The sequence below is a fragment of the Parambassis ranga genome, chromosome 2 (assembly GCF_900634625.1).
Source record: "Parambassis ranga chromosome 2, fParRan2.1, whole genome shotgun sequence".
Taxonomy (NCBI): Eukaryota; Metazoa; Chordata; class Actinopteri; family Ambassidae; genus Parambassis; species Parambassis ranga.
The window spans coordinates 19,797,592-19,813,223 of NC_041023.1; the positions used below are offsets into that span (position 1 = coordinate 19,797,592).

General features: G+C 43.5%; 2 protein-coding genes across 2 annotated transcripts in view; one reads left to right on the forward strand and one right to left on the reverse strand.

Annotated features, from left to right (window-relative positions):
• Positions 1 to 10,265, forward strand: part of gxylt1b (glucoside xylosyltransferase 1b) — a 61,374-nt gene extending 51,109 nt beyond the window's left edge. Inside the window, exons 7-8 of the mRNA XM_028424931.1 lie at positions 9,603 to 9,695; positions 9,773 to 10,265. Coding sequence (XP_028280732.1) covers positions 9,603 to 9,695; positions 9,773 to 9,778 — 99 coding nt within the window. The 3' untranslated portion in view covers positions 9,779 to 10,265. The remainder of the gene's footprint in view (positions 1 to 9,602; positions 9,696 to 9,772) is intronic.
• pdzrn4 (PDZ domain containing ring finger 4) overlaps positions 1 to 14,807 on the reverse strand; it is a 28,066-nt gene extending 13,259 nt beyond the window's left edge. The window contains exon 1 of the mRNA XM_028424910.1: positions 14,695 to 14,807. Coding sequence (XP_028280711.1) covers positions 14,695 to 14,763 — 69 coding nt within the window. The 5' untranslated portion in view covers positions 14,764 to 14,807. The remainder of the gene's footprint in view (positions 1 to 14,694) is intronic.
• Between the last annotated feature and the right edge of the window lie 825 nt (positions 14,808 to 15,632).

A 15,632-nucleotide genomic window follows, 5' to 3' on the forward strand; every position in this document is an offset into this window, starting at 1 on the left:
ATAAGAGGGTGATAGAAACCACTCAACCTCACGGCTAAATCTGACAGATAGGGTGTCATTGTGAGAAAATAGAAACACACACACACACACACACACAGATGGGTTTACATCAGAATTAAAGCATAGTACTACAATGTGGTTATTTGCATTAACTGCGTTTCAGTGAATAGGCTTACAATGGACCACAAAACAATGAGCTGCCGTGGAGAGACCACTCAGCACTGACCTCATCGCCCCCCAAGGAGACGCTAACGCTCAATATCACCATCTTTTCTTTTTTTTTCCTCAGACGATGATTTTTGTGAACTGCAGCTGAATACATGTAAAGCTTCTTTCACATTCATAGGAACTAGCACAATGTGGTGACTGAGGAAGCGCAGGTGGCATGTCCCCGTAATCTGTCAAATCTCATTTCTCTTCCTCCTTCTGAAATGATTCAGGAGGCCTCACTGTCATAAATGTCTCATTTCAATAATAAAAGCCTTTGACACCAAGTGCAACAGAGGCAAAGAAGATCGCGGCTCCATTCGTTTGAGTGGCAGGCTGTGCAACTGGTGGTGCTACATGCTCGCTCACCTGAATCGCACCTTGTGCAGGGTGAGAATGTACTCAGGTTGTCTATGCATGCAAACTTACAGTAAATAAACCCTTTGTATATAGCTATCTTTCCACAGCATTCTGTAAACTATTAGCTAATGTGTAATAAATCATTGCTCTAAACCATGAATGTAAAATGAATGCGGCTATCGGGTTAGCAACAGGCTGCAGGAGTTCCTTCTGATACATAGCTACAGAAGCTAATTTGGAGATATTTGTTTAGTTTAGTTCAACCTTACTAAAGTTTAATTTCAAGACAGAGTAAGGAGTCAATAGGGATTGACTCTTTTTGGAAGCCAGCCCCCTAGAGGCCTCGGAGAGAAATGCAGTTTTTGATTCAGCTTCATTTCTCAGTCCCTAAAATTGCCACTTGGTCTTAACATTCTCTTAGCATAGCACAACCCAACAACAGCTAAAATAAGAAAAAAAATACAGCCTACTTTTAGTAGCTTCACGTTTTTTGACACTGCCCCCAAGTGACAAGGGGGTGCAGCTACAACAGGCAGACGTGCACCAGCAAAGGCACCAATGGAGAACCGTCAACATACCCTGTTTTTTTACCTCGATTATGGGACACAATACCTTTCCCCAGATTGAAAAAAACTAAGCAGAATGACTTTTTAGGACCATCTAAAACTTTACCAAGAAGTCAGACAGGGCAAAGAAACTTTTTGTCATCTCTTCACCTAAGCTGTGGCTGAGACTGGATAAAGCATACAATTCACTCCAATCATCAAGCTGAGTGTGATGACTCCCTTGCAGTAGATGACTGTTGTTATGTTGTGATATGATTCATTTCAGCCTATATTTAGATTAAGAAGACTGGCTGTGTCCCGTCTTACAGTATCTACAGTAGGCTCTCTGATTCAGGCTTACTGTGTCGGCCTGGGAACAACTTTGCAGGAGCAGCTGGGGGAAAAATGCTCAAGGGCACCTTTGCATGTCTGTAAACACCTCTGTAGCTGTTCACGGAGGGGAGAGAAGTGAATGGTTGCAGTGATTCATGAAGAAACTCACAATATTTAGACCAATTGAGAGCAATGTCTGCATTATTATTTAAGCTTTACATTAAAGCTGTAAATTAGCCTCCTCGCTGTGATCTTCAGACTCACCTTTATTTACTTCAAGTCACACTTTTGTTCTGTTGTGCATTTTTTAGTCAGTCTTTGCCAATCAGCAAGTGTTCACTATGCATTGTAATGCTCTGCTGTTTTACATTTCTGTATCACACCAATTAATCAAACTGACAAGGTATTTAACGAGAGGCAATTAGAGTGTTAACCGAAATGCAAATTTAGATGAGGAGGAGAGAGGCCGAGAAGGAAGGAAGGGGGGGAGCATTTCTGTTGTGTGTGTGTGTGATAAGATGTGGCAACTGGTTCAAGGAGATTCCACTCAGTGGTCCTAATAGGACCCTTACTGGTGAAATTGAGTTCAGCTCTTCCCGCCTGTGCTTGCCTGCACCCCCTGACTGCATCCACGTCTGCGCCTGCGAGCGTGTTTACAAGGTACGAGTGTCCTTCACTTTTTTTTACAGACATCGGCGTCTGCACAACAGGCGAAAACAACCAATTAGTTCTGCATGAGGAGGATGGTGTGACAACGTGAAACATGGATTAAATAGCTGCTGTCGGGATGGATGTTAAGTATAGCCTGCTCAGGTCAATCCCATCCACATCACACGGTGTCTGTGCGTAGCAGATTAGACTGTGTTTCCTCTAAAAAAATCGCTCTTAGTAGTGCTGGCTTAAGATCTTACATCAAAATGGACTATACAGGATCACAATGTATGAAGCTAGAGCCAAACATGGCTTGGATGGTCTCACAGCAACAACAGAGGCCAATACTCTCTAATACGCTCTAAAACTAGCAGGCTGGTGGATTGTCCTTCAACTGGTTTTTCTGCATTCAAGCCCCTCATCGTGAAGCATGCGGACTACTGAAGTGTCCTTCAACCAGATCGAATTTTGGGCTCAGCAGCTGATCATATGTTGTTACATCCCAATAGAGGGCGGAAACAAAACACGATTTCTTATACTTCCCAGAACTCGTTCAGATAATCTTCATAAAAAATAAGCCTGAGTGCTGAAAACATAAGACGCTTTCAGACAGACAGTTCTTGGTATTTGTACTACCAGTTAGGATTCAGAAGTGGTGGCTGGTATAGCAACAACTTCTGCATGATGTACAACATGAAGCCGGGACTTCATCATGTGTCCATTTCTTAGGGTTTCATTTAATTTTTAAGGCTAATGTTAGCGTGTGGCTAATGTTCAGAGTAGACGTTTGTAGGCCCTCCCACTCAGGGTTTAGGCAGCAGAACTATTCGATTAATTTCTTTTACAAGGCAAAATTCATCATCTACAAGCTTCTCTGTTGTTTTCTTTGATGATTCTGCCCAATATTACATGTATATCTTCAACAGAACCACAAGATGGCATGTAGCCATGTAAATTACCAATTAAAAAACGGATATAAAAACAGTGTTTTTTGTGTCCTCTTATCAACTTGTATCTTTACTTCCCACATTCTCCTTTATTGACAGTTTTCCTTTGTCTTGTTGTCTGGGTGTTTTGTGTCTTTATGTCTGCCACCATGGCTGTACATCGGCCCATTTCCTTTTGTTTTGGTTGCTAAAAAACATCCTGTTTTCCCAAAGCACTCTATAAAGAGACACACTGCACAGCTCAGTGTCTCTGTGCATCTTGGGTATATTCCTCTTTCGCTCTTCACGTCTCTCTCTCTCTCTGAGGCGCAGTGGAAACATGCACACAGACATCAGACACTGTTGACTTGTGACTGTCATTCCAAGCAGCCATTTCTGATGTAAGTGGGGGGAAATCAAAGGTTATCATCTGTCAGGGAATGCATTAAGAACCATCTCATTTCCTGCTCTTTGTACCACTTCTATATGCAAGGCGGGCTTCCTTTCAATTAGGCTTCATGAAAACAGATCCTTTCCCTCCTGGTGCAGCCGTGGAATGAAACATGATTTGTCTCCTATGCTCCTTTTTTTGGAATCACAATATCAGTATTTTCTTTTTATTCATAGGACAACTAGTAACACTGTCAAGCGAAAAGCAGCTTCCTACCGTATGATCACTGACATAATCTAAACCAATCCTCCAATTTGCACCGCCAAGACTGCCTGGTTTAACCCACATTCCTGTTCAACATCTACTGCAGCCTGGCAGTTTTCTTTATTTTCCTCTCATAAAATGACTAATGCCTTCAGCCCGGTGGGCTCATACATCATGGCAGGGCCAATGTGTCTGTGTTTAACTAATAGGCTCTGTGTCCTCAAGCAGCCACGGATGGCACGGGTTATGACAAACTGCATCAACAAGACATTCATTACCCTCAACATCCTAGCAACCAAATCACAATTACCGCAATCTGAGTGTGAGCATCCAGCCTTGCTTGCCACGCTCTTTTTTCCTCGCGCACCACGCCGCCAATGCATAAATTAGCCTCCTTTTGTCACATTGGAATGGGGAGGTGGGGGGTGGTAGGTTGGGAATTAGCTCAGCTTGTTGTGCCTGTGATGAGACAGTATGCACTGATGCTGCAAAAAACTTTACTGACAAATCAATAAATGCCACTTTCATTTTCACTTGTGCATTTGTATCTATGAATGTCTGGGGAATGTGTCTGTGCCTGAGTGGACGCACACACGCACAGACACAGTTAGTTGTCTTGACTGACTAATGTACTCAGCTTGTGCTGTAGCAGGACTCTATTGTTGCGCGGTGTCCTCCCTGCAGTCATTAGATCACCATTAATCTCCCGTCTGCCATTAAAACAACAGGCAGCGAGCCGGGCTCCACAATAGAGTGGCCCTTCCTCCAGCCCCTCGACACATACTAGCAATGAGTTTGAATTAGGCTCTTGGGGGTCACCGATTAGACCCACATAATTCATCCAGATGGCTGAGTTCACAAAGAGGTTATGTGCTACTTCTATATACTGTAGGAACAACATGCATTCTCCACCCGGGCATGAAACATATTCAGTACTGCGGAGGAAACCTGTATTTTCCTTACAGCTGGACCCTTCCTGAATATCCTCACACACCATCCTGCTATCTTCATAATAGAGAGAACCAAATGTATCAATACGCAACAGAAAATAGTCCACCAGTAAAAACAGCTTTGTTATTTTAGGAAAACACACGTAGCAACCTCTAGTAGCCAAAATGCTTCATTGCAGTTCCTTAAATGGCCACTTGAGGGTGGCTTCAAAAGTGAGTCAATTCCATTGACAGTATTGACAAAATACTAAACTAAATACTAAATACTAAAGCTTCCGTGACGTCACCCGTTTGTTTCTGAAGAGCCATTTAGAGGCTCGGTGGGAGGCTCCGGTACGCTCTGACCGCCGCCATGTTGGCAGCGCCACGTTGGCAGCGCCACGTCCGCCAAAACTCTAAATATGTACAAAGAGGGGGAGCATGAGCGGAGTTTAGGGGGGCGGGCGATCACAGAAGCAGGAAACTCGCGCTGTGATACGTCAACCGTCTGTCACTCAAAGCAGCAATGCCCATAATTATGCATAAATTTAAGTCCAAATATAATTAAAAAGAGTGAGTTGTAAAAAAATTACACCCTGAACAATTGAAACTAGAAGAGACAAGAGTGTTTTTTTTGGCTGTAAACATTTCTGCTGTGAAGTCGGCCATTTTAACATGGGAGTCAATGTTTCTGGAGTCAGTCCCCAGCGTTTGTGGCATGAACTACAAGTTTTGACACTTCCGCATGGGCTTCAAGTTTGAGACCCGAAGGTTGCCGCTTGGTCAATTTCCATAGACCTCTATTTAAAGATGTCAATCAAACGTAGAGCAGAAACAGCCTGATACAAGGCAAATATTATGACATGAAAAGCCCTCCTCTGGATGCCCAGAGCTTGTATCAAGCCACGCCTCTTTGCCCATTTTTGGATTAGTTAGGATGAAGGCTAAATTAGCAGGAAATTAACATAGCGTCTTGTTGCTTGAAGCAAGCCGCTATATAAAAATACACCCATAATTTAGGCAGCATTTTACAGAAGGAAAAAAATAGAAGATGCTGGATCTTAAAAATAAAACTGTTTATTAAAATAAAACGTCAAAAAGGAGCCATCAATTGCTCTGAATGTTTCACATGAGCACAGATTTGGTTAAAGGCAAAAAAACAGGCAGCTCTGGATGCAGGGGGCATAATTAGCAAAAATGTTCAAGTAAAAACATTTTACTGGGGAGCAGGAAAATAAAAGATTTATGTGCTGCTTTTTGCATAAAAAAAGCCTTGAGTGTGAACTTAACATTTTCCCCCCTCCCACTAAACTTTCGCCGGTTTTATTTAAAAGCGATGCATGTTTATGCTCACTTGGAAGCACCCGACACATTAACATTAATCATAACACGAAGCTTCCTCCCTTTGGTGGAGAAAAAAAAACGACTTCTCCCTCCACGATGAAAAACACCTTCATCCAAAAGCACAGCTGCTTGGTTAACTGAGAGACGCACTGTGGTGCAATTCAGCCCTGATTCCACCCGGCTCAATCAAGACTCAAACTGTACACAGGCAACAATATGAGCGAGTAAATGGCTAATCACGACCGCCACTGATGTGTTATAAATCGGGTGATGATTGGCGCCTGTGCTGCGGTGAGTTTTCCATCTGTATAGCAGATTGACTCTTTAATTTAGACCACTGTTTCTCAAAACAAAAAGGGTCATAAGTCTAATTTGTGTGAGTTTCCACATAACAAGGCTGTGAAGCATGATCCGTAACAATGATCACTAAAGACAAATGTGAACACTTACACACACAAGACTGATGTGTGTTTGTCTTTTCGAGTGGAAAAGCTGATTATTTATGTATCTTCACATGAAACATTACACTCTTCATGCCTTCACTGGCCTCTGCTCTGTCATCATGAGGAGCTGTTGTGACTGTGTAATCTATACAACATTTAAAATGGCAATTTACAGAAAAAAACAACTGTACAAAATACAGTTTCATTTCATTAAGAGAGACCAAAACTGCATTTTGTTCCAGGCTTTGAACGCCTTTATTTTTGCTGTAAAGATTTTAACACACGAGTCTATGGGGACTGACAAACTTTTGGACCCAGCCCTCCAGAGGTCAATGGAGGAACTGCAGTTCAGTTCAACAGGCCATGCTTTACTACACGTCACTTCCCCTCATTACGTGTTTACCTATACAGGTTCATCTGTCCCCCTCTACCTACTCCTTAGCACAATGAGACTTGAGGCGTGGCCTAGTTAGTGAAACACATGTATATGGGCTTCATTTTTCAACCTTGCTTTAAAAAAGTATTATGTGTAGCAAAGCTACAGTTAGCATGCTAACCAGCATTAGTCCAGCATTGTGGGCATGAATACTCAACTCAATGTATCATTCTAATTCTGCCAAACAGGTTGTCAGTTTGCTAGTGTTAGCATGCTAGTGTTTAGCATGGATCTCTGGCCCATTCCTGCGCAGTCTCAGGGGATTAGGCACACAGTCATACAGGTTCTCAAGTAGATCTATTCTGTCTTTTGAAACAGTTTCAATTTAACATTTTTAAGCCAACACATGTTTAGAATAGTGCGTAAATACTGCATTCGAAAGGTTAAGTTGAATCAGTGTATGTTTTACCTCAAGACAAACCCTAAAAAACGCACCACAACAACAACAAAGAAACAACACTGCCTCCTCAGCCTCTCTCCATCCTGACGGCATTTCCCATATCAGCATAAGGCTTATGGTTACACCCCGCTCTAAATGTAATCACCCCCCCTCCCTCACTATGCAGATGGTTTAGTGTTATTCTATCTGTAACTGGACTCGATGCCAGGCTCTGAGTGAGCCTAATGACTTCTAAACCCAAGTTGGTTAAGTGGGAATCCAACACCAGCTCCCCTGCTGTAACCTAATCTCCCTTTAGACCACCTGGACCCAGGATACACCCTGTGGGTTCAAAATACACTTGACAGTGGCACGACAACACAGTCACAATTTGCATTTCTAAGCACGCTGCTATCGAGACAGGTGTCACCGTGGCTGTCAAAGAAAAACATCATGCTACAAGCAAATGTAAACGTTTTCTACACTCCCAAATGATTATGTGTGATAGAGAAATATGGAGGGGGGAAATATGGAGGCTTTCCTTTTATAGTATTACTGACATTTGGTCTCAGATGAGAATTGCACCTTTGCTGCCAAAGAACTCATCTAAAGATCTGACTGGGAGAAATTTTATGCTAATGTGAGCTTTTTATGTCTCAGAAGTTACGTTTTTTTTCTTCTCCCTCTTGCTTGCAGCAGCTAAATATCCTGGGAAATGTTTCTGTGCATATTTCATGTGTATGTGTGCATTCTTGTATGTAGCAGCAAACACCTGCAACATATCCATAGCAGCTCCAGATGGTTCATCATAACATCTGTCTAACCTGACAGAACATAGCCTGCAGCATGTGGCCATAAGCTGTATTATTGGGTTATTCTGGCACAAGGTTGACTTCAAATCTGTATAACAGTCGCCGGCTGAAAGCACACGAGCTGAGGCTCGACAAAATAACTGGCTCATGTGAATGACAGGCTCTCTGTCTGTGTGCCTTCCGTTGCTATCTGGTTTTTTTTTTTATTCCGGGTAGCAGGAAATTTGTCTGAAAAAAAGAAAAAAAAAAAACGCCAAAGAGTATTAATGAGCCGGATAGACAGAGAGTGACAAGAAAGACAGACAGGGGCAGTGAAACGGAACTGACTTGAAACTGTGTTTGGCGACTGATAAGTGATGGGAGCGGAAAAAGGAGGAAGAGGAGGAGGAGGGAGAGAGTTTTGAAGTGGGAGAGGTTAAGATGGGGAAAAATCAGGAGGAACAGGGAGAATTTAAAGACCTATTGATGGCACATGGCTTTTTTTCATTCCTTCTTCCTTTGTTGCACTTTTTTCCTACCACACCCTTCTCCACCTTTCTCTCTCTCTACCTCTTGCTTTGTATCATCTTGTCCAGGCTGACGAGTGAGTATGGTAATCAGAGAGAGAGGGGGTGATAACAGCTGATAAGTCCTCTTGTCGGGTGCTAAGAGGCCGAGTGAGGATTTTTACACCGTCCTATTAAAACGCCATAAAGCAGATGAATGGGAGGACCCTGCTTGGTACATGAACAGTGCACACAGTGTGTGCAGCAGAGGGGCATATCTACCTCTTAACATCACTGTGTGTGCATGCATGATGTGTGTTTGTGTGTGTGCGTCCTTTGCTCTGTCTGGAGGAGGTACAAAAGATGAGAAGAAGGAGGGAGCGGGGGTGTGTTGAGGAGTGTCACTCTGCCCACAGAAAGGGCTTTCATTCTGGGCTTATCAGAGCCAACGCAGGGGGAGATTGTTGGCTAGTGAAGCGAAACGGCGACACACACACACACATCAACACTGGACCTTTCTAACCCTGACTTTCTGACCCACACACACACAGAAGGACAGAGTGTATGTTTGCTCACAGCCAGGCTGATAAATAGACAATGAGAGACACAAAAACACTGAAGTCATCCATCACTCTCACAATGCATGCATTAATTAATTCACACACACACACACAGTCTGCGCTAACATAAAGATGCTATTTCCTCTGTTAAGCTGGCACTGAATTATTTCCTGCTTCCATTTTTTTGGCCCTAAACCAGAAGACGTGCCATTTGCATCCCCCCCCCCCCCCCCCCCCCCCCCCCCCCCCCCGAATCATGTGGTGTTATCACCATGCTGTGCACCGATGAGCAACTGCAACTGATGGAAGACACCAGATGATCTGCTTTTAGCACCAAGCTCTCATTTCAACTATGCTACGGTAACGTTAATAATAATAATTTTAAAACAAAATACAAACTGGAAGTTGTGAAGTTGAATTACACTGACAGGTGAAAAGGTCAAACTTGCTGACCCACACAGACAGTCGTACAACTAGGCCAAAAAAATGCCGGAAAGGTCACTTCATTCATTACATTCTGCAAATCCTTTCACACAGAGACAAAGATGGACAGAGACAAAAGAAGTCGAGGTGTTGTGCCTCCCAGATAAGTTTTCATCATCTGTGGCACATGGTGTGGCCCGTTCAGAGGTGAGACCTGCGAGAAGATTATATTCTTCCACGGCACACGTTCTTAGCTGTATTTCACATCCTTTTTATCTGTGCAGGTCTGACTCGGCCATATGGAGGTGACGGCTGTGTGGGTTTGACCACAGGCTCTCCTGCTCTGTGCGGAAAACCATAGGTGGTGGCGGGATGAAGGAGGGGAAGGGGTGTCAGTCTAGCCCCATCCATGCTGTCTTAACAGGCTGGACATGAGGCACAGCATCTGTCTCTGGAGGACATGCCCACACCAAACATTGGCCTGGGTCACCCTCATACACATGCACACACACACTTATCCAAAATAAGCGCTCTGCCCACAAGCCTATAAAAATTGTAAAACTGTAAATGTACACTGAATGAAGAGGGGAGGTCTAAGACCTCGTTCACACTGGGGAAATCAATCTGGCTAGAGGGGGATTCGGGCCAGTGTGAACAGGGCCTTAGTGTCATGAGTAGCATAGACCTCACTGATGAGGCTACTGTTTATAACAACAAACAACTAGCTATGAACCCTCCTGTGGTCATTTGAAGCAGTGCATGTAAAATGATATTTCAAGAAAAAGGCAGGAAAGCTTGTTGCAGAATTGCCTTCTAACCTATAGAGAAAGAAAAAATTGTTGCTTCAACCGAACCAAAAAGGAAGTGAAAATAAAGAAATGAACACTAACCAACCTAACTAGTTAATTATTTCGACAATTTTTTTTATTTTATTTTACTTTTTTAGCAGTATTAGAAGTAGAAAATATGTACCACTTTGGATCCAATATCCAATTTTATTACTGAGCCATGCTGTCAGTCGGGCCTGTTTGAACTGCACTCCACAGCTGCCGCTGCTTCTGTTTAGCTTCAGTTTTACATAATTGGGGATTTTTTCTGGATTTTTTTCCCCAAACACTCATCCAAGCTATTAGTTAGTTGATGGAATAATTACACACAGGCTAGCTAGTGGCTGTTGTACAATACAATACAACAGAGCTGAGTAAAAGCACAAAACACATGGGTCCAATGAGACTTTAAAGGCCAGAGGCTGTGGGACAATTTAACACAGCCATGAGCAAAATACATGGAATGGCATTTGCTGCCGCCTGAATGGAGCCCTGCGGTGCACGCACACACATGGACACACACACAAAATCACAAATGAAACTTGGATGTAAATGGTCTGACGAGAGTCGTAAATCTCTCGGTGGCCGCTGGGCAGCTGGGGTGGAGCAGCCAGCAGTCCTGTCAGGACAGCACAGCTGTGTGAGCAGAGATAGCCTGGTGGTGTAGGAGGCAGCAGGGCAAGCCTGCAGGCGCAGGAACTGAAACTGGCCTCTGAAATGCTCTGTTACTTTTTTAAATGAAAAAAAGGTGCTGAACTGGACTGTTGCAGACATTAGCTTGGAGGAAACTATTCAGTTTTACTCCAAAACAATCAATTCTGTCATTGTTTTATCTACAAAAGGTCCAAACAGACCTAAAGTGGGTCATTTAAAGGCAGTTTAACCTCATAAAAAGGCAACTTACTCCTTATTGAAGCTTTTTTATGCACACTAACGAGGCCAGTGACAATGTCAGAGCTGCTGCTTGTTTTATATTAAAACCAATCAACTGAAATTACGAGATGAGACGGCAATACAGGTGCGATGGAAGCTAGGCTACGATTAGCATGTTCACCTGGCTGCCATGCTACCTGTGATTACTGCTTTGACTGAATGCTAATTGTACCCTTTTGCCCTGAAGACAGAAGCTGGTTGCAAAACTGATTCTTTCCAAAGACTAGCCATCTTCACTAATTTAATTAGCGAAGGTGACCTAAATAAATTAATACGTTAACAATAGCGTGGTTCGCTGTGTTGGTGAGTTATCACGTGTTTCTGTCTGGTGTCAACTGGTTCTTTTAATGAAAGTAGGTGCTACAACACATGCTAACACAATAGCAGGATGGCTCTCAATTGTTTGAGCTTAGGTCAAAGTTCATCGACTTTGCTACTCTAGCTGTGTCCCAAAGGCAAAAAACAAAATGAACCTTGATGGCTGAAGAATTTTGAACATCATTAACTGCAGGATCACGATAAACAGGAAGCCCTTAGCAGAACAGACGTGTTTTGTGCGACCTTTGGACTATGGAGCACACACCTGATGGTGCCAAACCGGTGTGTTTTTGAAGTGCTCCACCGAGATCGAACCAAACCACAGTCTGCATTTCTGCTGATCTGAGTAATCGAATGAACACAACCTCACACAATTCTCTTTGAAAACAAAGCCAACAACATCACACAAAGTGACTCATTTCCAATAAGAGCTGAAACAAATGCACAAGCACCAGTCCAGTAACAGAATGCACCTGTTCCAGCCATGGTTTAGCAACATTTCAAGCTTCTTTTTGGTATAATGAGCAGGTGGTGCCCAATCGTGCAGCACTGTTGGAAGTAAAACAGAACAGAAACATGTTTAAAATCTGCAGCTCTGTGCCAAAGTAAAAATGAGACAGTGGAGAAACAGATTGCTGAGAGGGGAGACAGACAGAGGGAGAGCGGGACTAATGAAGGTTATGGAGAAGGAGAAAGTATGAGAAATGGAATGATAAAAGGGAAAAGAGACAGCGGGATTGTTGAGGAGTCTCTCTGGATTTGTAAAATCCCGTCAGCCTCGAGTTTCGGGACAAAGTCACACTGACACACTTACTGCCTGGTGAGCCATCCTTTCTTTCTCTCTACTTTCTTTCACATTGGTAATGAGAACTGTAGGTGTCCACCGACTGTCACACACACACCACAGAGCGTTTAACAGTAAGCGGGTGTGCTCGCTCACACACTCGCTCACACACACACTATTTTTGGACATCTGCCATAGTGCCAGGACACCCACAGTGTGATGCGGAAATAGGAGGAAACCATATGGGTTAATTCTGTGTTAGTTCCAGCCAGTCTCCACGCAAACACCTCGAATTATGTTACATCTGCTGTTATGCTTGAAAACAGCCTGAGCTATGTGTAGGCTCAAATCATGTCTATTTCTTATTGATCATTAACTATGCGCATTACACAGTTCACATAATTCAGACATGCACAATTAATATGTTGTTAATGTGTTGTAATGTGACACATGTCATCTGGTTAGTACCACAAAAGGTAGCTAAGCTTTGGTTAGCCACCATAAAAGCTAATGATGTTTTTTTTTGGTTCAAAAAGAAGTTTATTCCTTTGTAGCCCTGTTGAAAATAAACTCAGGGCAAAGCTGTCGTAGTTTGACGGTTGTTTAGATACGGCTTTTGTACGCTACCCGGACACTGTCCCCGTGAACCGGAACTATGATGTCGCTAGCAGGATTTGCGTTCAGACCTGAGCCACATTTGAGCCAATCCGGCTCCTCCAGATTCACGTTGTTCAGACTCGGAAAAAAACTATCCGGATATATTCAGATACGACCCGAATCCCGCTCTAGCCAGATTGATTTTCCCAGTGTGAACGGGGTCTTAGTGGACAACACATGAAACAGCCGTTTAGACAAGTTAGCATAGACATCTGCAAACATGAGACACAAGTGATTTTTAATTATAACAGCTACAATTCTGTACAGTTAACACTGAAATCTCAAACAATGTGATACTTCCCCCTTTGTGCTAAGCTATGCTAAGTAGCCACTAAGATTCTCGCAACAAAGACATATTATGTGTGATACCATCTTCTTATCCAACTTTTGGCAGGGACACTGAAAACAATATCTTTCAAAATGTCAAACTGTTCCTTTAATCACAACCCTTTTATAGACCCTGAAAGCTGATAAGTGTGAAATTGCTCAGCGGGGTTAACATACAGGGCTTGTTTAGGCTAGATATTCCTTTCACCCTCAACAATACAAAGAGGAGCCATGACCTCCTAGAGTTTTCCTTAATTGACATAGCTAATTTTTCCTGCACTCCACCCAGGCCGACGCCAAGACACCCACTCGCTATCTCATTAAAGCGTGGGGGCATTTAGTCTGAGAGCGTAATGAGCTCGAGATCTGCAGCGCTGTGAGTAAGGTTAATAAAAAGAGCCTCCAGCAACGATGAAGGAAGTCACAGTACATACAGTATATTTATAACAGCTGTTTTATCGCTAAAAATGACTACACATACACACGTTGCAACAATTATTGCTCATAACTGCACACTTTGAATGAGACTACACGATGATACTGCATTTTACATCACAAACACTAGCCCTCATTATGCCGTATCAGTTTCTCTGCCGTCTGTAACAGTGTAAGCTACTAAATGATGAATGAATGCTGGCCTGATGTTCATCTGTACTGTACTCCACAACAGAGGAAACCCTGAGCACGTGTTCCACCATCATCAGCTGCACACACACACACACACACACTGTTTTTATACTATAAAACCACACAGCTGTGCATCGCCTGCTTATTCTATTCTTGCGTGTTATCACTAGAAATATGAGTACATTCACACTCGCTGACACCTTCCTATCTAATCAACACATTCCAGCCAAGCCCAGTGCAACACAGCAAGTTGTTTATTTACCACATTTTACCACTCATGATCATCATATGACAAGATAACATAAGTATTTAAAAGGTTTAATCCTAGTCCAAGCCTCTATATTTGTTTTTTTGAGTCCACTTCTGACATGCAACACAAAAGAAAACGTCACAACTCATTTGCCGCCTGTGCTTTGAACTGTATTGACAGTCACAGAGGAGAAGATGTGATGAATTCCCCCCTTAGCCAGCAAAGGGAGGAAGAGCTGAAGAAGTTGCTCTCACATTTTCTGGTACTGAGGAGAATTAACTAGCTCCACTCCACTTTGATGGAGAGAGAGAGAGAGAGAGAGAGAGAGAGACGAATACACACATGCATGCACACTGGATCTCCGCCTAACTGTACATGTCTCTCACATCCTTTTTACAGATCCTGTCTCACACCTCTGTCTCCTGACTTTTTTCCCTCCTGCCACAGTTACACATGACAACGGTCACCCATGCCTCCACTTACCTGTGCAATCTCATACAGCAGCTTGTAGTGTTCCTCCCGTTTCTGCAAGGTGCACAAATTGCAGCCCATTCTAGTTGTCAGGGAAACAGTGTCGACGAGTGCCCGCTGGAGTTGTTGTGTGTGTGCGCTGTCTTGTGGTGTGTGTGAGCTCCCCCCTCGGGGCGATACACACTCGGGCTTCTCTTCCTTGGCTTCCCCCTCTACACCCCTTTCTCATCCGTGTATCCTCAGAGACCCCCCCCTCTGCGCCTCTGAGCAACACACACACACAGACACACACACAGGTGTTTCAGTTTCAGTGGAGGTCGTGGATGTGCTGGCTTCAGTGTGTGTCAGCTGTTAGATGGATATAACACACCTCTTGCCTGTCACTCCTTTCTCCCCGACTCCAACTTGCATGCCTGCATACACTCTTTACTCCACCACCACCACCCCTCTCTCTCTCTCTCTCTCTCTCTCTGTGAGCTCTCTCTCATGCATACACACACTTTTGGCTCATAGACACACCTCCTCCTGTAGCATGCCTGCTCCTACTCTAGCTCATGAATAGACAGTGTCCTCATTGGCTGTTTCAGGAAAAAGGGGCTGGAAGAGGATGGAGGGAGGGGAGGGATGGGAGGGGAGGGTGGATGGGGAAGGGTCTTATCTGGGGAAGATTCAGCATCTGAGCATCAGTGTGGTTGTGTGCAAGTGGAGAGAAGGACATGCTGCATGTGTGTGTGTGCTAATAGACAAGTGGGTGCATCTGTGTGTACATATTCTTCCAAAACATCACATACCACATCTGAGTCTTTGAGTTAAAATGCCATCCCCACAGTTTATCAAGGTACTGAGAAGGCCATTTGTCAGCACACAGATTTAACAACTGGATTTGGCATAGAGATCGATCTCATTTGGATTCAATCAGATAGCCTTCTGCACTTAGCACACAATGCTTT